At 40.6% G+C, this 25,761-nt stretch overlaps 4 protein-coding genes across 8 annotated transcripts; 3 read left to right on the top strand and 1 right to left on the bottom strand.

Moving 5' to 3' along the window:
* The first annotated feature begins 661 nt into the window (after positions 1–661).
* On the top strand, positions 662–6,388 carry dhx32b (DEAH (Asp-Glu-Ala-His) box polypeptide 32b). Its single transcript, XM_026309720.1, has 11 exons — positions 662–943; positions 1,118–1,311; positions 1,892–2,267; positions 2,349–2,585; positions 3,092–3,185; positions 3,290–3,439; positions 4,210–4,401; positions 4,516–4,656; positions 4,923–5,113; positions 5,437–5,627; positions 6,214–6,388. Exons 1-11 carry the CDS (start codon positions 662–664, stop codon positions 6,386–6,388), a joined length of 2,223 nt encoding a protein of 740 aa, XP_026165505.1.
* An 838-nt stretch (positions 6,389–7,226) lies between these two features.
* edrf1 (erythroid differentiation regulatory factor 1) lies at positions 7,227–16,475 on the bottom strand. Of its 2 annotated transcripts, XM_026309645.1 has the most exons (25): positions 16,377–16,475; positions 15,220–15,428; positions 15,052–15,118; positions 14,834–14,959; positions 14,583–14,707; positions 14,315–14,462; positions 13,841–13,942; positions 13,624–13,745; positions 13,165–13,276; positions 12,827–12,974; positions 12,612–12,720; positions 12,177–12,288; positions 11,532–11,801; positions 11,318–11,389; positions 11,053–11,200; positions 10,717–10,908; positions 10,394–10,594; positions 10,049–10,267; positions 9,607–9,833; positions 9,360–9,518; positions 9,010–9,159; positions 8,592–8,745; positions 8,315–8,430; positions 8,064–8,230; positions 7,227–7,963 (listed from the first exon to the last, which is right to left on the bottom strand). In XM_026309645.1, the coding sequence occupies exons 1-25, from the start codon at positions 16,473–16,475 to the stop codon at positions 7,810–7,812; spliced, it is 3,708 nt and encodes a 1,235-aa protein (XP_026165430.1). In that variant the 3' UTR covers positions 7,227–7,809. The 2 variants fall into 2 exon arrangements, 1 of the variants encoding a protein (XP_026165430.1); XR_003295848.1 differs by lacking the exon at positions 7,227–7,963 and having other exon boundaries at positions 8,089–8,230; positions 8,596–8,745.
* Positions 16,476–16,961: 486 nt separating this feature from the next.
* Positions 16,962–19,870, top strand: LOC113131895 (autophagy-related protein 16-1). Of its 3 annotated transcripts, none has more exons than XM_026309648.1 (8): positions 16,962–16,992; positions 17,305–17,651; positions 17,776–17,839; positions 17,947–18,019; positions 18,317–18,390; positions 18,539–18,790; positions 18,908–19,029; positions 19,680–19,870. In XM_026309648.1, the coding sequence occupies exons 2-8, from the start codon at positions 17,564–17,566 to the stop codon at positions 19,724–19,726; spliced, it is 720 nt and encodes a 239-aa protein (XP_026165433.1). In that variant the 5' UTR covers positions 16,962–16,992; positions 17,305–17,563; the 3' UTR covers positions 19,727–19,870. The 3 variants fall into 3 exon arrangements, with proteins under 3 accessions (XP_026165433.1, XP_026165431.1, XP_026165432.1); XM_026309646.1 differs by having other exon boundaries at positions 19,665–19,870; XM_026309647.2 differs by lacking the exon at positions 16,962–16,992 and adding an exon at positions 17,022–17,186 and having other exon boundaries at positions 19,665–19,870.
* A 3,912-nt stretch (positions 19,871–23,782) lies between these two features.
* tex36 (testis expressed 36) lies at positions 23,783–25,329 on the top strand. 2 transcript variants are annotated; one of them, XM_026309767.1, is made up of 4 exons: positions 23,783–24,068; positions 24,153–24,293; positions 24,422–24,499; positions 24,595–25,329. In XM_026309767.1, the coding sequence occupies exons 1-4, from the start codon at positions 24,018–24,020 to the stop codon at positions 24,913–24,915; spliced, it is 591 nt and encodes a 196-aa protein (XP_026165552.1). In that variant the 5' UTR covers positions 23,783–24,017; the 3' UTR covers positions 24,916–25,329. The 2 variants fall into 2 exon arrangements, with proteins under 2 accessions (XP_026165552.1, XP_026165551.1); XM_026309766.1 differs by having other exon boundaries at positions 24,419–24,499.
* The last annotated feature ends 432 nt before the right edge of the window (positions 25,330–25,761 follow it).

Genomic DNA, 25,761 nt, shown 5'->3' with positions numbered 1-25,761 from the left:
ATAAATTCACAGGTCCACATGTTAGATAATGTTTAATTACTGTTAACAAAGAATGTTTTTTTCCTTTGTTTTTTCTTGGATATGATTTCTACAGTTGAAAAGCAGAAAGGCTTCTGTAGGTCTGGTGACACTATGGAGAAACAGGCATTTGTGCTAAGCTCTCATTTTAACAGGCCTTCATATTCTGGCACAGTCATTGGTTTTTGGATGTAGAAACTAATTATCTCAGTTTGTCAACCACTGAGAAAATTAATTCCTAAATGACCAAATTAAACCACAGTTCAGGAAAAGTAAATGTATTTTGCTCTGTGTACAGCTTGTGGCCTTTTTGTGTGAGCCAGTTCTTATGGTAAATACCAGACCCGTCTAAATGTGTTTGTGTGTGTGTGTGTGTGTGTGTGTGTGTGCGTGTGTGTGTGTGTGTGTGTGTGTGTGTGTGTGTGTGTGTGTGTGTGTGTGTGTTGTTGACCGCACTTCTATGGGATTAGTGGCCACATGACAACACTGGGCTGGCCGCCTAGTGAGCCTTTCATTTGGCTTCAGTTGCAGCAGCGCTCAGTGTGCTGTCCATGAGTTCACTGAGAGCTGGAGATTTTCAAACTTCATTCCTGTGGATCTGTAAATGAAGTCTTTAGCCGAACAGACTGGGAGGTCAATTGTGATGGAGCAGGACGATAGCAGTTTTAGTGGAGAGGACTATTTTGAGGGAAAATCCCCCTGTTGTTCAGACACAGAAGCTCTGAGTGAAGGAGACAAGGAATATGATGATATTTTGGAGCTTAATCAGTTTGACGGACTGCCTTATTCCTCCAGGTTTTATAAATTGCTCAAAGAAAGAAAAGAGCTGCCAGTGTGGAAAGCAAAGTGTGAATTCATGGACACTTTGGCCAAAGGGCAGTTTGTCATTGTCAGTGGCTCTGCTAAAACTGGGAGGAGTTCTCAGGTGAGTATTTGACACTTTATATTACATTGCCATGAAAAAATATGACACATTTTATTCCAGTAACAGAAGATTAAAATTGGTTATAGGGAGATCAAGCCTTCTTACTATAAACATTATAGGAAGAGGAGAAGAGGCAGGCATGTTGTAAACAGCTTGTGTCTTATTCTATAACAGATTCCCCAGTGGTGTGCTGAATTCTGCCTGTCAGTTCAGTTCCAGCATGGCATGGTGGTTTGTACCCAGATCCATGCGCAGCAAGTGATAGATCTCGCTTTAAGAGTGGCTGATGAGATGGATGTCAACATTGGCCATGAAGTCGGGTACAGCATCCCTTTGAAGACATGCTGCACTAATGACACAGTCCTCAGGTAAGCTAACACAGTACTTCATACTTTCAAACTCAGAGGTATCTGGTGTTGCTCTCACTTATTGTTCCTCTCCTCTTGCCGGGTTACAACAATGCATAGTCATGACACACAGCTAAATCACCCTGCCTTTTCTTATCCTCAAGAGAGATGTGAACAAAAGACTTCAGGGGGCTCTTTTCAAGGGCTCCTCCACAGCTGCCCGGCTCCCCCATATACCCATATGTCACACTCCCTCATATGGGTCCCTCATAAGTCAGCTAGGGAACAAAGAAGCTCAGCATATTAAAGGGGGGGAACCAAGATAAACAAGCAGCCAGCAAATCCGAAAGGATTCATTTCCCAGACTCATTATCGGAGTAAATTATATTATTAGGGGCAAAGCTGAAGTGTAAAGATTAAGTGCCTTTCATTAAGATGCCATTCTGAGGTATGCTGAATGGATTTCCTGAACATACTGTACCACTCTTGCAGCCAAGAGGCTTTCTAAAGGGGATTTATTTTAGGCCTTATGAATTTTAATATAGTTTGTGTCAAGAATTCTGTGTGTTGACGCCCAGTGTGACTTTATCACCCACCACAGGTACTGCACAGATGACATGCTGCTGAGAGAAATGATGTCAGACCCTTTGCTTGAGCGCTACAGTGTGGTAATTGTAGATCAGGCCCACCAGAGGACTGTAGCCACTGATGTACTCCAGGGTCTGCTGAAGGACATCGCCGTGCAGAGGCCAGAGCTCCGAGTCGTCCTCCTCACAGCCACTGAGCCCACAGCCAAGCAGCTGGCACACTTCTGCAGGGCAGTGGTGCCTGTGATTCACCTGGAGATCCCGAGGGCAGGAGAGGCGTTGTACAGCAGCGCAGATGACAGCTACTTCTGCTCTGCTCTTCGACTGGTGCTGGAGATCCATCAGTCTGAAGAAGGAGGAGATGTGGTTGTGTTCCTGGTGACGACGCAGGTAAAAGAGCAGCACAACATGAAATCAGCAGTCTGAAAATATTTCTTCCTCTGACTTTCTTCTTTGTTTCCTCTCTACCAGGAGATAGAACTGGCCTGTGACATCTTGTGCCACGAGGGGAAAAGCTTACCCCCTGATCTGGGTGAGCTGCTTCCTGTCGCTGTGCACCCTGGCCAGCCTGGGAACCTACCAATCCTGGGGGAGGGCGAGACAGGCCGGACACGCAGAGTATTCCTCACATCCAGCCCAAACGACGACATTTTCTGGGCTGTTAGCTCAATACATTTTGTCATTGACGCTGGGCTTGAGAAAAGATATGTAAGTTTATCCTTGTTTTGTAATTATAATAAGACTTAAAGCAACTGAATAAGTCCCAAAATCTTTAAGTCTGAATTCCAGTGTTAATGTATTAAAGTTCACAAGAAGTATGTTTTGAGAATTTGTGTAAATGTTTCATTATATGGCATCATAAATAATCAGAACAGGTATCTAGATCCTTTACTAGAACAGAAAAATGCTCCATTTCAAATAAAAGTGCCTTCATATTATTTGATCACCAAAGCTCATTTATTAACATGTAAATCAAATTTATTGTTAAGCTAATATCATTTTTACTTTTATATACCCTGAGGTAGTTTTATCTGTGATAGTGCAATTTATCATATATTGTGTATATAAAATCCTAATTTGCAAAGTAACTGCTATCACTTCAATGTAGTGAAGGAAAAAGGCAGAATATTTGCTGCTGCAACTTAAACTATTAAGTACTTGAGTACATTTGACCGCTGTATATAACCGAGGCCAGCACTGTGCTGATGTTGCAGGTTTACAACCCCAGGATCAGAACAAACGCGATCACCATTCAGCCAATCAGCACAGGTCAAGCCGAGAGTCGCAAACAGTTGGCAGGTCCCACAGGTCAGAAGTTAGGAACTGTTACAAAACACGTTTGGTGATGTAAATCTCCGGCTGCCGGTTCCCTGCTGTCTCCTTTTCTTTAAAAAGATCTTTCTGTCCTGCAGGGAAATGTTTCTGTCTGTACCCAGAGCACAGAAAACTTTCCGCTGAGATACGTCCACACATTGTAGAGTCTGACATCACTGCCACCGTGCTCTTTTTGAAGAGGATGGAGATCGCTGGGTTGGGACACTGTGATTTCATCGACAGGCCGGGTGAGATTCAAATAAAGTGAGAAAATAAACTCTTAGAACACTACCATTCCCCTGTTGTTGCCCACTTGGCCTGAGTGATAACAATATGTATTTTGGGTTCAGCCGGTCTGTTCCCTTTGGTTCCAACAGACAGGAACTTTCATTATTGGAGAGCAATGATCCATGCCGCGGCTGAACTGACAGCTCCTGTTCTGTGAGAATCCTTTTAGAGCTGACCTCTTTCCATGTGCTTTTGTTCCCCAGATTTATTCACCCCCACTGAAGCACTAACCCTCACACACACACAAACACACACACACACACACTGAGCCTTCTGTTAGCTGATTAGAGTTTGTGTGGGAGAGTAAATAATAATTGAGAGTATCTAAACTGGATTTTATTCTTTCACTCTTTCTCTGTGCCTGTCTCTTTATTTCATTAAAAACATGTTTGTTTCAGAGACAGAAGAGAAAATGAAATTTGTACCATGAAAGACTATTCATTTTGTGTAGTGATACAGTACATGACAGATGTAGCAGGGATTATAAAATCCTAATCTGCTGCTGTCTTTTCACCCCATATTTGCCCCCCAGGGTGCCAGTATAATGTAGGAAGATTGTCCCAGTGGGTCAGCGTTTTGAATTGAAGTTCAGGTTACACAAAATATCCGTAACCATTTTAGTCAATGTGTATTTATATATGAGTCATAATGTCCCGGTTTAAATATTAGATAGTTATCATGACCTGTACATGTCCTTCCCAGTTTTAATCCAAAACCCTTTTCAACCCAGATCCTGGAGGCCTGATGCAGGCTTTGGAGGAGCTGGACTACCTGGCAGCTCTGGACAATGATGGCAACCTGTCTGAGATGGGCATCATCATGTCTGAGTTCCCCTTAGAGCCTCAAATGGCCAAAACTCTGCTTGCCTCCTGTGAGTTTGACTGTGTCAGCGAGGTGGTCATCATTGCTGCCATGCTGACAGGTAACATGCTGGCCTGCCTCTAAACCAGACTATACATGTACAAATCCCTTTTTTCTTATTTATCTATAAAGTGTAAGCTGTTAAACATCCTTTTTGTCTTGGGGATTGTTTTAGCATCATCTTGCTTCATGGTTCCTTCTGTGGCCGTGAAGCCAGAGACAACTCAGTGCCACGTTAAGTTTCAGCACCCAGACGGAGACCACTTCACCCTTATCAACATCTACAAGGCCTTCAAACAGTGTCAGCAGGATCCTTGTGAGTTTTTGAATATTTGCAATAAAAAGTAATGATTCTTCTTCATAACTTCCCATTAACTATGAAAAATGTAGTTTAATGCCTAAACCAGATCAAAACATTCCCTGAATGCAGCACATTTGTATTTTTGTGGGGCATATATTTGCTGTTGAAGTAGATGAGATAGTGGACAGAGTTATATTGGCTATCGTCCAATTTGTGTGTCTTCATCACTGATTCTGCCCTCCTGTAATCCTCTCTTTGGCTCTGTCCTCTTTCCTCCTCAGACTGTAATGTGGAGAAGTGGTGTCAGGATTTCTGCCTGCACCACACTGCTCTGCTGACGGCTGACGCTCTTCACGCTGAGCTCACAGACACTCTGAAGAGGATCGAGCTGCCCGTGTCAGTGCCCGCCTTTGGCTCCCGAAGCAACACCCTCAACATTAAGAGAGCCCTGCTGGCTGGTTTCTTCATGCAGGTCAGATAATTTACGTTTTGCTGACTAATGGATTGATCAGATTGACACTAACAGCTTAGACCATGCACAGTCCAGCTGAAGCCTATTAAAGATCATTATCAATTATTTCAAATAAATGTTAAATGTTATATAAATGTTAAGTAAATATTCCTCAGAAAACTGAATTAAATTTTTTGTTGTGTATTTTGCCTTTTTTTATTCGATACTATTTGAGAAAAGGAATGTATAATTTTACAGATACACATAGTTTTTGGATGCTGTCTGTCAGCTTGGATCATTGTGTGGAAATGTATCTGACTGTGCCTGGCTGTGATTTCCTCTAGGTGGCACGGGATGTGGATGGATCGGGGAACTACTTCATCCTGACCCATAAGCATGTGGCGCAGATCCATCCTCTGTCTGGCTACGGTGCCAAGAGCCCTAAGCTGGGCCTGCCGGAGTGGGTGCTGTACCATGAGCACTCCTTCTCTGAGGACAACTGCCTCCGCACTGTCACCCACATCACCTCAGAGGAGTAAGTCTCAGCCTTGTTAACGTTTTGTTCTTATAGTTTAAATTGTGCACTATACAGACCATATACAGTCTGGGTAACTAGACTGCAGTCGCTTTTAAAGCACCCAGCAGACCACCCTCATATATTCACACTTGAATAGGCTTAAAAGTAATCAGACTTATTCCCTTTCCCTTTTGGAGCAGATACTAGTCATGCTGGTTGTGTAGGGATGTACCATAATCCCGTTCTCTAGTATAATCTGGTTGGTGACGGGATTATGGATTGTGCAGATGACTGTGAATGTGGAGCTGCAGCTTATTAGAGGGGAAAGCTCTGCAGCCTTTGTCATGCTTTCTTAGGTTCCACACCCTAAAATGTGTGAATCTGTTCATTGCTGTTCAAATAATGCGAGGAGCAGATGCACAATAAGACTTCTCTGCACCAAGACTGGCTCGCTGCATTTAAGACGACGAATTTCATTTGAATTTATATCAGTTATATTCAACACAGTTTGTTTCTCTAAAATGTCTCTTGGTGAATGAGTCTGATTCACAAAAGAATGTGCAGCACATGGTTTGACTGAGGTTTTTGACATCTCCCCTGCTAGGTTCATTCAGATGGCACCACAGTATTTTTTCTACAATCTACCACAAAGTGAGAGCAAAGACATTCTCCAAAACATTTTGAACCACAGAGCTTCACAATATCAAGAGGAGAAGACAGTAACCTCCAAACTGGAGCCACAACAGGATCCAAGCTATGACCGCTGTGTCGTACAGTGACGGACTGACCCACTGTTCCCTGTGATAAAATAACTGTTTATAGCACTGTACAGCTGTGCGTTGTCTAGTTGATCATCAGTTTTTACTTACTTTTATCTCTGCCCCTCTTCCCTCGTTTTAGGCACAATATCAGATTCTATATTCCTTTAGGAGTCATATAAAATGTGCTAATATATCAAATAAAATCAATAATTGCTATTCTGCTGATTTTCAGTTATTGCTTATTTGCAGAAAGATATAGCAACTACATTAAGAATCATATTCTCATACTATAAATGGTTTAATTCATTTTCACAGATTTATAATTTATTTTTACAGCGTCCACTGATATTTTTAATGAATCTGCGGCTCCAAATCCTGCTTGTCCTTTTCATGTCAGTTACATTCAGTAACTGTCCAATAGCCAGTCGCCCACAGCACCCCAGGGCCATCCTGATTAATGAGGTGCAGGGACAGTTTGGACCTGCCTGCAGCTCCATCTGGCATGGATGCACTTCAGTAACTGTGGGGTGACCCAGTTCGCTGACATCGCATTAAAAACAATGCATGCCCTTTTCAGTGACCCCGGCTGAACGGCACAGCAACGACCAATCCTAGAACCCACAGGGTACAGTGTTGCCTGACCCACTTAAATATTTTACTAGAAATTGTCTTTTTTTCAAGGCAAACCAGCTGTGAATGATCTTTTTTGATATCATGTCAGGATAAATACACTGAAATAATAACCCAGTAGAGAAAACTGTTTGTTATCCAAAGATCTAATTAAAATACCAAATAAAGCCCAAGAGCATATTAGCATTTTGTGGAGAAATATTCAACATCATGATGGTGGCAGACGTGTGTAGAAAAACTTTTTATTTTCATGTCATAGCAAATCGTACTGATATAAATTCTCATTAATACATACAGCAATGTCGACAAACAAGGCTCTAAGTTTGCATTGAATGTTGCTGAACTATTGCACATTATTGTTTTGGAAAGCAAATAATACGTTTGAGCTTATTTCAACTCGTCACCTTCAAATCCACTTCACTCCATTTTATTCACAGCATTATTAATGTTATTAAAGATCAAAACCACCAATTAACTCAAATGAATAATTTAGTTTTAACCCCCCATGTGTCAACAGTAAATCCTGCACTGAGGAACTATACTTACCTAACTGCTTACGCAATAAGAAAATTAAACCTAACCTTCAGAATTGACATTTTTCACAAAAAAATAGTACAATTCAAAACCTGTGATTGAACTGTTACAAAAAGATGAATTCCTTCAAAAGGCACAGATGAAATTAGCTGTGAAACTGTATTTTAAATGTGCCTGACAGTTGTCACATCTTCCACCAAAATGGAGCTTGGATGTATGTAAAGGTGCACAGAGCAGAGTCCAAGTCTTGAGATTCGCCGTTTGTCATTTTCATTTCAATCTGTGTTGTCACTTCCTGTTTGTGGGGCCAACTGCTGCAGGAGCTCCATGTAGAGCTGGACCCGGCTGATGAGAGGCGTGCTTTTCTCGGCCCGCAGCAGTTTGGAGTACACGTTCTTGTAGGTTTTTAACAGCTCCTCATCCTTTTTACTGTAGCAAACACAAATGCCAGGAGTAAGCATTAAAGGTTTAAAGTATAGTAGGTACATATACAACTGAACATACAATGATTTTTATTTTCTTAAGACACCTTGGCTTCCTTTTCATCGTCGTCATCAGTTTGATGAGCTGCAGCAGCAGGAAGGAGAAACTTGGCTCAAAAATGCCTGTTAACTTCATCACTTCCTGGAGGTTCAGTCCTGACGTGAGGCTGGTGGCAGGAGGCTCTGCTGAGTCAGAAGAGTCTGGTTCACTCAGCTATAAGTTGGGAAGAGAAAGGAAAACTGAACAGAAGTGCAAAGATAAGTCTGAGAGAGTAGGATCTACTACTTTAAGACTGACCTCTGTCTGCTCCTCCAGCAGCTCTTTATGAATCAGCTGGAAGGCATAGCGAGTGTCTGTCATGATCTCTAGAGCTCCAGTCAGGCTCTTCACCTTGGCTGTGCTGCTGCTCTGGCCTGTGGAAACACATTATGTGTATGTGCATTATATTAAGTGTTACTATTAAGAGGCTGAGGGAGGAAATGCTAGTGTTCAACAATTAAATCTGCCCCATATGCCAAACACACACATTATCGACACATAATCACATCATCCATCTCATCGAACAGTGACTCACTCGCCATAGTAAATTCAGCAAAGGCCACCCACTCCAGAAGTGTGCGGAGCAGCTCGCAGGGTGCATCTTTGAGGCTGAGGAATAAGGAGACAGCCTTGCTGTAGTGAAGTTCTGCCAGGCTCCTGTGCTGCTTCCTCAAGTGTTCATCCCCCACCTGTCACACAATTACAGCCAGGAACACAGACATCCTTCAGAGCTTCTTATACTGCTGTGAGTATGAAATGCAGACATCCTATCACCAGCAATTCTATTCTAGGCAGTGTTTAGTTCAAATGCCTAACAGGAAGTAACACAATTTATTTTTGGCAAAATCAAAAATACAATATATGTCAGAAGGACATGGTAATGCACAGATTATTAATTTTAAAAAAGAAAAAAAAGATTTTATAATATTGTATTATTTTATAGGATTTTCTACCTGGTTGCGGAAGCAGCTGTGGTACATTGAGGCCAGGCGGTGGTGGATGGTGGCAGCTCTGTACTGGTAGAGCGGCTGACGGGCCGACTCAGTTTGCAGGTCACAGTACTTCAGGGACTTCATCATCGCCTCAGTCACCTCACGCTCAATCTGGAAAACACACACAGGGACTGGTGATTTAAAGTTTGATCATCGGTAAGCTTGACATCAACTTTTTGAGAATATACAGCCAGTGGAACCATGGAACTAAGAACCAAAAATTCCTAGGAACCAAAAATTCCTAGTTCCAGGTTGCACTTTTAGAGTTTAGAAAATTTTTGTTATTGTGTGAAACAAAAGGGTAAACCCACCTGCTCCTGGGCTTTCCTGGACAGCGGTGCGTAATCCTGCAGAAGTGTGGCCAGGGTAAAATAAGTAGTGGATAACTCCCAGTTTACACTGTCCCACACTGCTGGGTGACTCTCTCGACAAGCCAGTGATTTCATAGCCCGTAAATAGTAGTCTATGGCCTGGTTGAAAAATTAGGCGAAAAAATGTTTAAATTAAGAGCACAATACAGGACAGACATAAACACATGAAGGGTTTGACTAAAGCCACCTTGTTGTAGTAGAGCGCCTCTTCAGGTGAGAACTCCGCTCTGCTCTGGTCAGCAGTGAAGGCACAGTGAGCCTGAGCACAGATTCTCATCAGGCGGCCAGTATTACACAGCAGCAAGGCCGTGTTGGTGCTGTCCTCGATGGCTTCAAAGTCCTTCATGCCTTTCTCAAAGAAAGCAAAGCTCTTTTTCCACATCTCCTGCTCTGCTACAGACACCGACTTCTTTACTGGAGAGGGAGACGGAGAAGGCCAGTTACACACAACATCAGTGACATAAGCCATTTTTATGTTTTGAGTTCATATTTTTTAATCATCTATTTAGCAAATTATACAGATTGCACCAATTCAGAAAGCTGTCTCTCTAACTTTGAAGAAAAAGGCTATTATTGTGGTGTGTTCTGTAAAAAAATCCATTTGTTACTACAGCTGTTATCCAGTATACCTTCTTTCTCAGTCTGCATGGCTGCAGCCTGGTTCATGTAGTAGACTCCCATTTCATTGCGGATGTTTCCCAGCCTCTTGAGCACCTGAGCCAGCTGATCTGAGGTATGATCTTTCAAAGCGTCAGAGGCAAGTAGCTCATATGCTGCTTCGTAGCACTTACTGCTAACAAACAGCTGGCACTCTGGGTCCATGGCCAGGTCTGTTGCCATGTTGAAGGCTGGTGGATAAGGGTAAAGAAACTGATCAATGGGTCAACAACTTGAAATGACAAAACATTATAGTTTAAATAAAATAAAAAAAAATTTAAAAAAAGGATTTTTTTTTTTCTGTAAATTATTGTTACCCTGGCAGCTGCTCTCTCTGTGCAGGCTGTGCAGGATCTCCTGGTCCTCTTTGGTCTGGTAGCTGTATTCCTCCAGGTAAGCTGCTCTGTTGCTGGTGTTCTGGGCTAACATCAGCTGGATGTCCCCACACAGAGACAGGCACTGGCTGTGAAACTGCAGCACCTGTGGATGGAGTGTACCGCTCACTGAGCAATAAGCATCTGGAGAAAACAGCAGAAGAATAGAAGCAGGTGAAAGGCAAATAAATGTTATTACTGTTTTACACAATATTGACATAACTGTTATGACAAATTTTCTCAGCGTTTCTGGTGAGTAACTTTACCGTAGCACTGCAGAGATAGCTTGATGTAGCGCAAGGCTCGCCCGTACTTCGACAGGTTAGTGGCTGCATCAGACAGGACGTAGTAGGCTTTGGAGGCTTTGAGGAAGAGCTGCATCTTCATGCAGTGCTGCCATGAGCCGGGGATCATCCCTGAGCGGGTCGGGTGCTTCTGGTCTGCTTGCAACGGCCCAGCTGGTGACACACACATATAGGAAGACCAGGAGAAAGACATGTGACAAGTTCATAGACTCATAGGATACCCACAGTGTTGACCTTTTTCCTGTATTATGATGTGGCTTTATATAAATTATCCTTTGAAATAATGTGTAGACTGACCTCTTTCAAGAAGAAGAGAGATGCCTTTCTCAGCTGCACAGGCTCCAGTTGCACTCCTGTCTTCATATTTGAGAGGAATGGGTGTGTTGGGATCTGCAGCTGGGAGATCACTCTCCTTCTTTATGCTACCATCCACTGCTTTCAGCCCCTGTTTCGCATATTAGAGCCATTATTATTAGAAGAAATGACAATTTGATTTTCTTCTGATATATCACACTGTTAGCATTGCAGGTACACTGAACATCAGCTTCATGTAGAGACTCGCCTTTAATACATAGCTCAGGACATGTCTGCACCTTTCCTCCTTGTCTTGAGAAACCGGGAAAGCACAGCTGGGCTGAAGAAATAAAAAAAATAAAGAAATAAAATTGAAGATTATCTTTTTATATATTAATTATTATATATTAATATATACCCTCTCTCTCACCTTAGGTCTGTGAAGAGGAGAAACCACGAAAAACATTTTGAGAAGCACTCACTCTGATTAGGTGGGTGGACTTGTATTTCTCTGGGACCGACAGCTCCCCCACAGAGCGGATAACAGCCACAGCTTTACTGTCATCCTGTGGGCTGGGGCAGTTAGTGTAGGAGCCACTGTCATCACTGTCCTCCGACAGATCCTCCTCCTCCCTGTCTTCGTCGCTGTAGCTGTCCTCTGAGCCACCAGCCCGGAGCGACTCCCCTCCATCTTCAGGAGGCTCATCGAGCTGGAACAGCTCTGACAGCATGTAGTGGGCTGAGGCGATGATCTGAACAGACATGAGACAGATGAGATCAGCAACAGAGTCAAGTTCAATCAAGCCTAAACTATGGCCTTCTCAGGTTCAGTCTAGTAGTTTCACTTTTTTACTTTCTACTACTAAAAGTAGTATTTTAGTACTACTAAAATACTACTTATTTTAAACGAGGGATGCAGTTATAGGACCATTTGCAAAGATTTAGCTTAAAATGTGAACATCAAAAACTAAAACTATCAGGACATATGAGAACTAATATTACTTTTCTGTTTATCATTTTACCTGGCAGTGTAGCTTGTAAATGCAAAATCCGTGTGTAAATCTAACCCAGGGCTTTAGTGCATTTCTTTCCTGTCTCTAAATAATGATGACAGAGCTGTTTCTTACCTGGGGATGCCTCTCCTGATCCAGGAGTTTGACACAGTTTAAGAGCAGAGTTCTGACTGTGCCATAGTGCTTTCTGTTTTGCCTTGCTGTCAACATCAAGTTACTGGCCACTCTGCACCACAACATAGAAACCAGTCAAGACTTCAGTACAGTGACATCTGATGAGTGTAATTCATTTGCAAGTTATATTGTATTTAAACAAGGTTGAGCTGTAAAAATCTCATTTAATTTCTAATTTGACCTTTTAGGATGCATCTGACTGAAATAAAAGTCCAACTGTAAATCTGCTGATCTCACAAACTGAATCAAAAATACATAGTTAAAATATTCTTCTTAAAAAAGCTCTCCATGACATGACAAAAGCAAAACAGAAGCCTTTCAGACCTGGTGTTCAACTCTTCAAACTCCTAGTTTGAGTCTGTCCTAGATACTTACTTGTAAAGTAACACAGCAACAGGAAGAGTAAAAGGATTCTGACACTTCTCTTCTTCCTCCTCACAGAGAGTAGTAAGGTCATAAAGCTTCACAATGTCGCTCCCACTAGCTATGGATTCAAGAAATAATAGAAAACATCAATACAGAAGGCATCATGTTAAGTATAGCGCAAGGACAGAGCTGATACAAAGACTTACTCTTCAATTATCTCCCACCTTTGAAAAGCCAGTAGGTGTGACCCTCTTTGGTGCAGTTGGACTTGAGGAAGGAGAGGACATTCTGGGCGATGTCTTTTACCACCCTTGTGGAGAAAGTTGAGTTCTCCAGATGAGGGATGTCTTCTGTTTTTATCATCTCATATTTCTGTAAGGAAAATCATATTTGTAAAAACAATAAATTATTATGTTTTCAATGTCAAATTTAAAAATAAGGGATTTTCAAAACAATGATTACTTAAATGTACCTTATGTTCTACTACAAAGATTAAATCAATCATCAAACATAAAATAATAAATCTTAATACTATACTGGACTACAGGTATTAGCAATTTACCTGAACAATGCCATTGACGTGAAAACACATGACGAGTTCTGGGACATTGCACATCAGATTGTCAAGCCAGTAGTCTATACCTGTCAGAATGTTGATGGGTTTATTGTTGTCCCTAAAAAACACAGTGAGAATGTTAGAATAATGTAGTGGAACCAATGTAAAATTTTTATGAGGTTGCAGCATCTGAAATTAACTTTACAGTTTACCTCCTCAAATCAGATAACTAAATTAAAACCTGACCAGCACATTTTACCATTTGTCATAGCAGCGCATTGACACCCAACTAATCATTGTGCTATGTGTACAGATGAATGTGAATTATTTTGCTGACACAGACAGTTAATTTAAGAACCTAATAGAAAGCAACTAATTAAGTGCAATACAATTAAAATTACAATGATTTTCTCTCTGTAAGTGTTCCTGGAGCCTGGATGGGAGCAAATGGATTAAAACTTCAACCTGAGTCTCAGACTGACGGCAGGATAGCGACCTCCTCCGAAAATAGGCATGTTGGACCCAACCAACATGTGGATATCCTCAAATGTCCACATGATGTTTCGCACAAAGTCATTTCTTAAACCCTGTCAAACAAGTGACATCAAATTTGAAGCAGAAATTATACATAGACCACCAACAGTATTAATATCCCATTAAGAAAAGGTAAAATGTTGTTTACCTGGCTGTTCTCGCCTTCGTTGAAAAGTGTAGGGAGGTTTTGCTCTTTTAGCACAGATGTTACCTGGCCCAGAGCAAAGCTGCTGTCTGCAGAAACACTTTCCTACACATTTAATCACAGCAATACTGTCAGTGCAAGCGGAGTAAACTAAAACCTCCTGCACACATACACTCTGCAGTCAGCCCAGAGACAGTTCAGAAATTCACTCAATTTCTGAAGATGAACTCATCTCTCCAGTCCATCACAGGCCTAGTTACACACTGGCGACTCTTAAATAACTGCTCCATAGGCAAGATACTGATTTTTTCTTTAAAAGGTGCAATGTGTAAAATGTGAAAGATTTAGCCATATCTAGTGGGGAGATTGCAGAATGCAAACTTAGACTTTATTAATATATTTGGACATTCTGTTTATTTTGTCTTAAATTTTATTAATAAATTTGGTTTAAAATTTGTATGGCATTTATTTTTTTACCTGCTTGAGAGCATCTGATTCTTCTACGTCAGATGACGTGCTGGTGAAGGTGGTAGGCCATGAAGAGCTGAACTCGTCTTTCTCATTCTCTTGCTCACACTCATCCCGGTTGTCTGGTGCAGGCTCTGCAGCCCCACCACCATTTATACTGAAAGGGAGGGAGCCAACATGGTGAGAGATGAAGGCTAAGAAGAATGTAATGAAGTGGAACCTAACTCTGATGGTAAACCCTTTTGTTTCCCTAGTTCAAGTAGCATCATGTACTCACCTGTAGTAAAGGAACTTTGATAGGATTGCTTTCTGATACCAGTGCTCTTTACTCTTCTTTTTCCTTTGCCACTTCTGATCTATTAACCGTTGGTAAAACTCTTTTAGCCACGTCCAATCTCCTGTCTTCACCAGACACATAGTATTTAGAACATTTAGAAGTTACTTTCATAAACAAAAGAAAATGCAAATAATCCTTGCAAGAGAACAGGCACTATGCTTGAATTGAAAACATAAAGGCTGCCCCTATACCTGAGAAGAACGCATGAAGAGCTCTTGAATGTCCAGCTCATCCAGAAGGAGGGTCCTGCCCACGCGGTGAACGGCCATACTGACATGGGACTTACTATAGGGAATTTTCATAAGCTTCTTGATGTTCTACATGTGAGAAAAAACAATGTCAACATCAGTTGTAGGTACGTTTCAGAAATAATGAAAGACATGTTAACTGGAGGAATAGCTCCACAAACCTCTGAGTCCGATACCACGTCAACATCATCCCCGATGCAGTCGATGAAGTCATAGGCTATCCCAAAACTACAAAAGATGAAAAGGAACTCAACCACTTGTGAATGTCAATACAAATTACACTGATTTACAATTTACCAATATTCGCTGTATTTATCATGACATTATACCTGGAAAATGGCTTGCTCTTGCTGCTGGTTCCTAATATAGTGGTGCCAGCACTGCCCAGCTGTGGGTTTTCTCTCAGCCAGTTGGCAGGAGGCAACTTCAAGTCTGTCTTTTCCTGTAGCAGGGCATAGCTGGCAGGTGGTGGGGCAGCAGAGTACTTGACTATGGCACGGCTCTTTATCTCACCGTTACTTGTACATACTGCCGAGTCCTACAAAACAGAGCATTACATCCTCATCCACATGATACAAGATATTTGTCATGGTTTCCAAGTTTGGTAATTCTACATAAAGACTGAACTACCAACTGAGCAAAATGTGAACAGCCCAGGGGACCCAGATGCCCCAGGGAGAACATAACTAATCTAAAATTTGATCACAGTAACTGTAGGGTCATCTAGTAGCTTCTAGTAGCTACCAGCCCTGAAGATAAACTTTGTGTAAAAACCTAGTTTTAAGAGCTTAATTGCTTGAGCTTATATTTTGCTCAAATGTGATCAGCCCAGAGGGACCAGAAGCCCCAGGTTTATTACATATAATTTCTGTGAACATGATTTGATTAATCGCAAATTTGGATCACACCAACAATCTCTCAATTATACATCTTGTGACCACCAACCTTGAAGCTAAGCTAAACCTTAAAGTTGTGTTTAAGAGATGTCTTTAATTTTTACTGCATATCAAGTAATTGGCATAAAGAGCAGGGGTTACATGGGTAACACCACCCCTTCATGGGAGCCCTATAAGGCTGCAAACAAGAATTACTTTAATTAACATTATTAAAATGTCTGATATGATCTGTTGAGTGTATAAAATGTCATGATGCATTGAAAATTGCCAAAGTTGATTCTAATTGCTATTTAAACTTTGATACAGCCAAAGAAAATGTTTGTACACAGGCTCATACCTGTATATCTGCTTTCAAAACAAATTAAAGTGCCTCAAGGGAAATAATAATACTGTCGTGTATAATGGAGGATCAACAGCTGTCAGGAGTATTGTATGTACCTACGGTGACTATCAATACAAAAACAAGTCAATTCACCTGGTAAGCACACAGTTTGACTAGCATTTAGGCAGTAAATAAATCGTGTTTGTCCATCAGAGCCAGTGTGATAGTGTTTCCTTGTTCTCTGCTCAGCCTGGTTAACGTTACTTACATGTTTGCTGTTATCTCCTGTGCAGGCAGGGCCACTGACTTCTTCCTTCGCATTATCCCGAGGGATCCCAGGCTCTCTGTCCCCAGCTGATGCACTCATACCGGACACACGACGGCTCAATCCAGCCACCCCTGGCACTTTCTAACCAGGGACAGTCTTCTATACCTGAGCTAATGTCAGATAATCAGCGGCTCACATTTGTGTAGGTAAAGTTACTGTTAGCTTTGCTGGCTAGCTCCTCGAAAGGACAACACTGACTTCTAGACAAGTATTTAATTAAAGCTAACGACAGGCACACAGAGGTAGTTATTGCTTTGCTAACTTTAGTAATTATTACTTTTCATTTAATTACTAAAATGAGCCCGCAGCTTCTCCTCTTTCCGTCTATGTGTTGTTGACTCGGTCATTAAGCAAACAACTTCCTGTTTCACGGAGTGTCAAAACGTTAACTTCTCTTATTTCTGCGTTTTGAATAGAAAATTATTGACTATAACCTTTAGCAGTTTGCAATGTATAATATTAGCTTACGCCGCTGAAATTATAGCAACTACCCCTACGTAACAAAAAAAAAAGTATGAACCGGAAGTACTTTGTGGGCCGGCAGGTTTCTAGAAAGGTTGAGCACATTCTACTACATACATTTTATTTTGAAATTTGCAGGCCATTGTTTCTGTTGTGTCTAGTGGAAATTGGTCGTTTTAATATGTCAACTACAAATATGTTTAACCCTAATTCATCATAAAAATAATTTTTTCTTCCTAACAATACTTCTGTAATGGATTAATACACGTGTATGTTTTCTGCTTGTTTGTGAGTACAGTTTCACAAGAAATAAGCTGTTATCTAATTATATTATATTATATTTATACAATAACTGTCTGAGTTACTTATATGCTATGATATCATCATTATTTGACTTTTTTTTTAGGGTGTGTGCATGGGCCTTGGGTCAGAGGTTAAATATCTAGCAGAGACCCGTCAAAGCAGCTGACTAAACAAGGAGGAGCTGTGAAACTTTGCTGTGAGCAGTTTACTCCTGTGCTGGTAAAAGAATATTCTCGTTGTGGTCGACGCCAGAATCATCTGAGAGGGGTGAAACCTGCTCGGTCCGCCGCTCTGGGACGTGTTTGGAACCGTGAAACGATCTGTTTTTTTTTTTTTTTTTTTGGTTCTGTTTTGTTCTTACAATGGGAAGCTGGAAGGATCACGTGCGCGCTCGCCTGCGCCAGAGAGACCAAACTGAGAAAGTCCCGCATGTTGGCGTTTTCACAAGCTGTAAGACTAGTATTCATTCCCCCGTCACAGATTTTGCAATGATGATGGTAACTTTTCTAACACCTCATGCCTAAAACCCCAAAAGTCAGAAGGGTCACTGTTTTAGCTTGTCTGTTTGTTTTAGTGGCTCAGCTGGAAGAACGTTTTGAAATTCGCAAACAAATTTTGGATGATGTTCAATCTAAGAGGTTAGAAAAGCACGATATTATTTCACAACCCACGTTTGTCCTTTTCTGTCCCATAACTCCACTTTTTATTTTTCATGTTTAATCTGTGCACTGTTTTTCATTGGGAGTTTGGAGCGAGGTGGAGGTGATACAAGATGCCTTCATCTGGAACTGAGAGAGAGTGAGCACCTGGCAGACAAAGTGGGTGGACAGAGGAGTAGTGGAGGAGTAATCCAGTGATAAACACCATGGCAGCAGCCTCCAGCTACAGGAGCTAATATTTATCTATATGAGCAGCTGAAATTTGTTTATGAATCTCAGACATACCTCTGATCATCAGAAAACCTAGCCTTCAACCTTTTAAAATAATAATTACTGTGGAGGTTTAGGAATGAAGATTCAGCCTTCACTGGCAGTATTTGATTGACTTTTGAACTGGTAAGATTCTCCTATTATCCCTCATTCAGGCAGTTCTTCCTTTGCCTTTTCTCTGCCCAGCTATCTCAGACTGTGTCCGACCTGGCTGCTGTCCTGCATGTGAAAGAGGCTGAGCTGCAGTACTGGCAATCACGGTAATCACTTTCATTTAAGAAAACTTAGTAAGTGAAATGAAATCTGTGAACCTGTGACCTAAAATCAAAGATCTAAGGTTTGAAGGAACAATAGCACAAGGTGATCAACAATAGAATAAATCATAATTTCATTACGTGACTGTTTCAGTGTGTCCCAGTATCGTCAAGAGGCACTTCAGCTGGCTAAGGGGAGTAAAACCCTGAAAGTGACCCTTTCAGAATTTGAGTACACCATAGAGTGCCAGTCCAAAGAGTTGTCAGCCTTATGTGCAGAGCACAAAAGATTAAAGGAAGCGTTGGCACAGGCTTGGAGCGAGAAAGAGAAACTCCTGCAAAGATGGATGGAGGAGAAGAGGGTGGAGGCAGACAGGTTGAATAAGTACAACGACACACAGGAAAGGTAAGAGAACTGAACGTGCAATTCACAAAGCTTCAAAATAAGAAATTACTCACTTTGAATGATAACCACAGCTTCAGTTGTTAAATTGACTGTGAATACTTTTTTTTTTTTAACCAGGTGGCGACGTTTGGCCAAGCAGTTGAAGAAGCATCTCCTTAGGAAAATGGGAAAAGAGTATGTCCCAGCAGGAACAAGCTCTTGCAGTGATACCACAGAAACGTCACCATCAGTCATTCAGAGTAAGAATTCTCATCAAAATAATAATACATAATGAAGTAGGTGCAAACAAATGACTATTTCTTAATTCCATAGCATTACCTCACTTCAGTGCTGCACACTCTGACCCTTCTGGTATCAAAAGCCTTTGAGTCTTTTATGGTTTTTAAAACCATCTTAATTAGGGTCTAGCTGATGAGGTAAAGACAAAAAAAGGCTTCTTGATGGTGAATTGACATATAAACCACTAATGAAATCAATGAAGAGGCTTCATCAAATGTCCCCGAAAAACAGGAGTAAAATTTCCTGCTGAAATCTAGTGACCTAGATGTATAAAGTTGCATGAAAAGAGCCTTAAGGACAAGTACTGTATCTCAAATCTGTACTTAAGTCCAGCACATAAACAACGGTACTGTGAATCTGCATTAGAACTTCTAATCCTGGGAACTAAAATGGCATAAAGTATAATAAAACTGTTAATTGATAAGTAAAATATTAAAATTCAAATTAAAGGGAGGGAAGTGGATGGGACTTGAACTTGGACCTAAGTATTTTTAAAACCTCTTGACACTTTCATTGTCAGGACCCTTGAATTAATTAATATTGTGCAGAACAAATGGATCTTTGTGCTGAACGTAAACTAAAACATGTAATCCAGTTATTTTGTCTTCAGGAATCAAAACCACAACAAATATACACCCTGGACAAATGGGCCCGTAAGCATGTCTCAGCGGTGCCAGGTGTCTAGTATTTCCATGGGATCCTGGAAATGACACCCGCTTGTTTTCACAGTGCTTACAGTTGAAATATGAACTACCCTTACATTATATGACCCCAGAAAGGTGACTCTTCCCAGCTAGACATTTTCTTATGTGTATATATTTTTTATTTTTCAACTATTTCTTCTAAATATATTGCTGCATTTAGACTTTTGTTAGTGATATTTTACTGGTTTAACTAAAATCAGTTGCACTTCACTCATCCTACCACATGTGATCTTCACCCTGATTCATGTCCCTAATCAAAGAATTAAAAAAATTCTTCCTGTTGTGGTGATAAACCTTCGCACCTCTATTTTACATCATTTCAATTGCAGGAGCTGGTGACTGTTGCAAATTTTAACTGTTTATACACAGTTCTATGTTTTTTTTTAAAAAAAAAGAGCAGAATAATCTAAAACCTTTTAAAATGACATTTAAATATATCATTGTACATAGGCCTGTATTGTTGTATACTTTAATCAAGTGTTATCCATTGAAATAAAATTACCTCTAGCCATTTTTGCAAATGGAAATATAAATGAGACTGATTTTCAATTACCAGTATTCACTGTTTATCATGATATTAAATCTGGAAAAAGGCTTGCTCTTGCTGTTCGATCATACAGCCGAGTCCTACAAAACACAGCAGTACATCCTCGTCCACATGATATAAGATATTTCTCATGGTTTTATTTTATTTTATTTTATAAAATTTCTTTCATTATCAGTTCATGTCAAGTAACTGACATACAGAAAACTACAGGTAATATTATCTATTCATAGTGCTCCTGAAGGCTGCAGCCAAGAATTATTTCATTACAAAAATGTATTGAGTTTTTGAAAAGTCAGTACTGAAAATGGCCAAAATAAGCATATTCAAATATGATGTCAGGAGTACTACCATGGAAGTAGAAAATATTCACACTTAAAACGCTGGAACCAGATGGTTGATAATTCTTAAAATATTGAAATAAATGTAGTCTGAGCCAGGAAAAATGAACTTCAGTATCAACACATTAGCTACAGTCACTTTTTAGCGATATTTTACTGGTTCTAGGCTACTGGGTTTTTACGGCTGCTGAAACTGGTCCAAAGCCACTGGATGGTTGTATGAAATAAAAGTAGTCTGAGGCAATAAAACAATTTAAGGAAATGACCTATGAAGCACAGTGGGCCAATCACCAACCATCAGTCGTGCGGAGTGGGCGTGGTCTCAGTCACCTGCTAAACTGAGCGCCAGGTGTTCAGGTGCTTGTTGAGGCCGCTGAAGCAGCAGAACCAAAGGCTGGACCGCGGCTCTTCTCCACCGTTGGCACAAACACGTTGGTTTGGTGCAAGATAACAAGCGAATAGCAGCTAAGCTGGTAGCTTCCCGCCATTAAACACAGGAAACATAAACAACACCAACAACAACAACAAAAATAAAAAGAAAAAGGAAAACACTGCCTGTCGTAAAGTACGTCGGACAAAGACGCGTTTAGCCACGTCCGGATTCACACGAACTGTGAAGGTGAGTGACAGACTGTCATACAAGTAAATGTACAGTTTTAGTCCAACATCAACCATGTTAGTTCATGCTCCGGTGGGACAAGAAAATGTTTCAGTAAACATTCAGAGGATCTTCTAAGGTGCAAGAAAGTAAGTCTGGTTCCAGAAAACACTGAACTCTTAACACCATCATGAGCCTGGATCTGCTCTGTCTGATGTTCTACACATGGAGCAGTTTAATTCATTGCTAATCATGTGTCATCATCAGGCCTTTAGATACACTTTTAAGGAAAGTAATAGTTGGCTGTCTTTGTGTTTGTCTTGTGTCCTCGGAGGTTGGTTTCTAACAGTTGAACTGGTTTTCAGCTGGCATTCAGGACTGTGATAGTCCTGGGTTTCATTATTCTGCCTGTCCAAGATCAGTTTGAGACTGGCTTTTCCCCTATTTGATAGTGTGATAAATGTTACTGTTAATGTTTCAGACTTCGGTAAAGACTTGTTCATTATATTAGTGATTACCAGAGAAATGTGGACATGATTAGATTGGGATTGTTTAGTCTTGATTGTTTGAGGGAGTTTAGTTTAGTCTTGGTAGTAAATGTGTAACTTAAGTTCACTATTTCCATTTCTTTGGCTCACATTTCTGTCCCCAACATGTATGTTCTCATTTACAAGTGATTCTCTGCAAGAACTAAGCTGTTGGACAGCAAGAAGGAAATTCAGAAAGTGAATTTTTATTTTTGTTTCATTGTTTAAAGTCAAGTCAATAAGTATTATATAGTATAAGAATTTTCAGGACTCATCACTTCAGCAAAGGTCATTATTTCTTTCGCAGTCACCAAACTCCATTCAAAAACCTACTAGTATAAGCTCTATTGGTAAATTCAGTGTGGCAATAAATAAAAATAAACTAAATATCTTGTAATTTGTTTTCATAGGAACAAAATATGACCTGCATTGTATGCTTTTTAATACTGTGGCCTTTTGGACTGTTTAACATCTGGACTTACAGTTGTCACCTTCTTAATATTAATGTCACACAGTTTCAATCTCTGGATAATTTCTCAGTTTAAACTGTGGAACAAAAAAAGTGTGACCTGTTTCCTGTGGAGCTGTTTCCAGACTCAACCAGCAGGTGGCATCAAAACTGTCCTTTTAGCAGCAGCAGCAGATGGATGCTGCCCCTGAAAAACACAGGGTTTCTGCAGGTAAATTAAGAGGAATTGGCACATTGTAATGCTGCAGAATACAACTTTACACATTTTTATGTCAAACTGGCCAAAAGTGTGACTGTAATGGACAAATAAGGCCTAGATTTAGTTATATTTAAACAGTAATCTGGGTAGACCCAGGGCCTGGCTTATCCGATTAAACAACTGAAATGATTTAGTTCATGTATGTTTTCTCTAAAATGATCATTTGTTCTAAGTTGAGTTTTTCTGCTGTAGAATCAGACCACACTTGGTCTTTAGATTTGGGACTTGTGAAACTTAAAGTTTGTACTGCATCAACATTAAGGAAATATCTGATGAGCTGTGCGTCATTCCTAACTGTAGCTTTAAAAACATAAGAAGGTAAAGAAGAATATAAAACTCTGGAACTGGGATTAAAACATTGTTTGGTCGGCCCCCTTATAATCAGGGTGGTCCTGGTGCAGAGGAGACCTAGCATTTTAATGTGCTGAAATACAGTTTTATCCTCCCTATAGCCCCTGATGTAATATCCACCTTTTCTTCACCAAAGTGAACCTGTGTCCTAAAATAAAACATCTTAAGGTTTGAAGGAACAATAGCACAAGGTTATCAAAAATAGAATAAATCATTTCATTACGTGACTGTTTCATTGTGTCCCAGTACCGTCAAGAGGCCCTTAGTCTGACTAAAAGGACTAAAACACTGAAAGCGAATTTGAGTTCACCATAGAGTGTCAGTCCAAAGAGTTGTCAGTCTTATGCACAGAACACACAGGATTAAAAGAAGCGTTGGCACAGGCTTGGAGCGAGGAAGAGAAACTCCTGCAAAGATGGATGGAGGAGAAGAGGGTGGAGGCAGACAGGCTGAGTAAGTACGACACACAGGAATGGTAAGAGAAGTGAACATGTGTCTCACAAAGCTCAAAAAATTAGTCCAGGAAATTACTCACTTTGAGTTTCATATATGTTGACTGTGTTTCTTTTCACCAGGTGGCAACGTTTGGCCCAACAACTGAAGAAGCATCTCCTCTAAATATTGTATATAAAACATGTATTATTGTTTTTGTTTTAGAGTGTTTTTTGTCACAATAATTTTAGTTCTATGCAAATTTTTCTGAGCTCTCACTCTGCTCCTTTGTCATCCCCCACAAATCCTTTCCTGATTGAATTGAAGAATGTAATGTAAGTTACTTCACTATACATTTAATGGTATTTGGCTGCTGAATTGTTCTGAGTGCTGAATTGGAGACCTTGAACGAAGACTTTCCAGGTAAGTTCTCCATGTTTAAGAAGAAAAAATCACATTATATATATATATATATAAAAATACTAAATTGTCTGTAATTTAATATTTTTTGTCACAAATATTTAACATGTTTTTCGTTTAGTTTTTTTCTTTTTGTTCAGTATTCCAGTTCCACATCTCCATAGCAAATCTGAGGTCAGATTTCAGGTTGTTTGCTGCAGGTTCCCATAGTCACCAGTGTTTGCATTAGTTGTCAAGTTGGACAGGGAGTGTGTTGTACTGGTGAAACTGTTCAGTGGACTCAGCTTCTTAAGCTGTATTAAAATGGTAAAAGGTGGAAAAAGATATTCATCAGTGAGCAATGATGGCAAATGGGTGAGAAATATTTTTTTATCACATTGGATCAGCTCATTAGAAACCACTGTGTTGAAACCTGGCTGTGCTATTTGCTTTTCTTAGTTTGCTCATTCAGTTTTGCCAGAAAATGAGGTGACGAGTCGGGAACTGTCAACAAGCACTGCAATGATGCTGACTCAGGTTGAATCATCATTACCTCAGGTTTTGACCTTTGAGCGCTTTCCTAAATGGAAAACTGAGCAGGTGTGTAACTTACATAGATAATACAGTTTTGAACTTTTCACAGTGGAGTTCCACTGTATTTAGTTATAATAAACTATACTGCATACTTTCCATACAATATGAGTTTCTGCTTGTGTTTTTCCTAGCAGAAGTCCCGAGACTATCCATTTTCAAACCATGACAACAAGCATGCCTTAAAAGATAACATCTCTCTCTTCACTGAGTATGTGAGTATAAAGAGACGTCAAGGATATTAACAACTATTTACGCTCATCAACACATTGCAACTACATCTTTACCTTTTTATGTTGGTGTACGTCAGGGCGTGGGACGAAGGAAGTGTCTTGACGATCGAAGACAGCACAACTCCCACTTCTGCCTGTGCCATGATGGAGCTGATAGCAACCCTCAAGAGACCAGGATGAACCTAACGGCCTACCAAAGTGACTTTCTGGTGAAGCAGCCTGCTAATGTTCCAACCAGTACCAGACGGTTCCCCCGCAACCACAAGCAGAAGTCTGCAGAGGCAGCTTTGGCACAGGCAGGGGCGCAAATCATGTGGTTTGGACGACACGACTCTAACCTCCCAGAGACCCTGGAAGTGTTGGCAGCTACTAATTTCATAGCACCTTCCAAGCCCTAAGATACTCCTACATGTAAGGCACTAGATGGCATCAGTAAGAGTACACAGCATAGAGAGGGCTCAGCGAACTTTCGAAAGCTCCAGCTGTCAGTAAGTATCTCAAATAAAAATACCACCTAGATTTTCCATTTAAGTAGAGTAGTTGGAGAGCTGTGGTGGTTGGTTTTATTTCACAGCAACCATAAGTACGCTGGCAAGTTAACTGTTGACATTCAACCCACTTAACATTCTGATAATATATAATTAGTGCTCCTTATCACATACTTATTTTGGTAGTTTACAGTATAGTCAGCAGAGGGCAGCAGGTCTGCGGTGTTATCATTTAGCCTGAGGATCCACTCAGTTGTTCAACAGCCAAACTGTGTGGGAAATGCAATATCTAAAACCCGTGTGATGTGCATGCTCTGTGAGAGAGAGAGGGTGTGTGTGTGTGTGTGTGTGTGTGTGTGTGTGTGTGTGTGTGTGTGTGTGTGTGTGTGTGTGTGTGTGTGTGTGTGTGTGTGTGTGTGTGTGTGTGTGTGTGTAATTAGAAAAGAATCCAGCTATTTTTATTCAATGCATATCAACATGAAGACATTAAATTAGAGCATGTGAACTAAGTTAAGCTTGATTTGAGTCATCTGCATGCGTTTGTTTCACCCCTGGGGATGAAAAAGGATAGATATGTGTGTGTCGCTCAGACAACAGAGGCGGCGGCGTGGGAGCGAATGACAGAGAACGCTGCTCAGAGAAAAGCACTTAAGTGAAGAGTATCCCTAACCACTCTCTCCAATAGCTGATGTTTTCTCCAGAGTACATTCTGACCAGCTGCTTTCTTTCTTTAAGTACCCACCAGGGACATGGGTT

This window comes from Mastacembelus armatus, chromosome 15 (assembly GCF_900324485.2).
Source record: "Mastacembelus armatus chromosome 15, fMasArm1.2, whole genome shotgun sequence".
NCBI classification, from domain to species: domain Eukaryota; kingdom Metazoa; phylum Chordata; class Actinopteri; order Synbranchiformes; family Mastacembelidae; genus Mastacembelus; species Mastacembelus armatus.
This window is presented reverse-complemented; position numbering and strand designations above follow the sequence as displayed.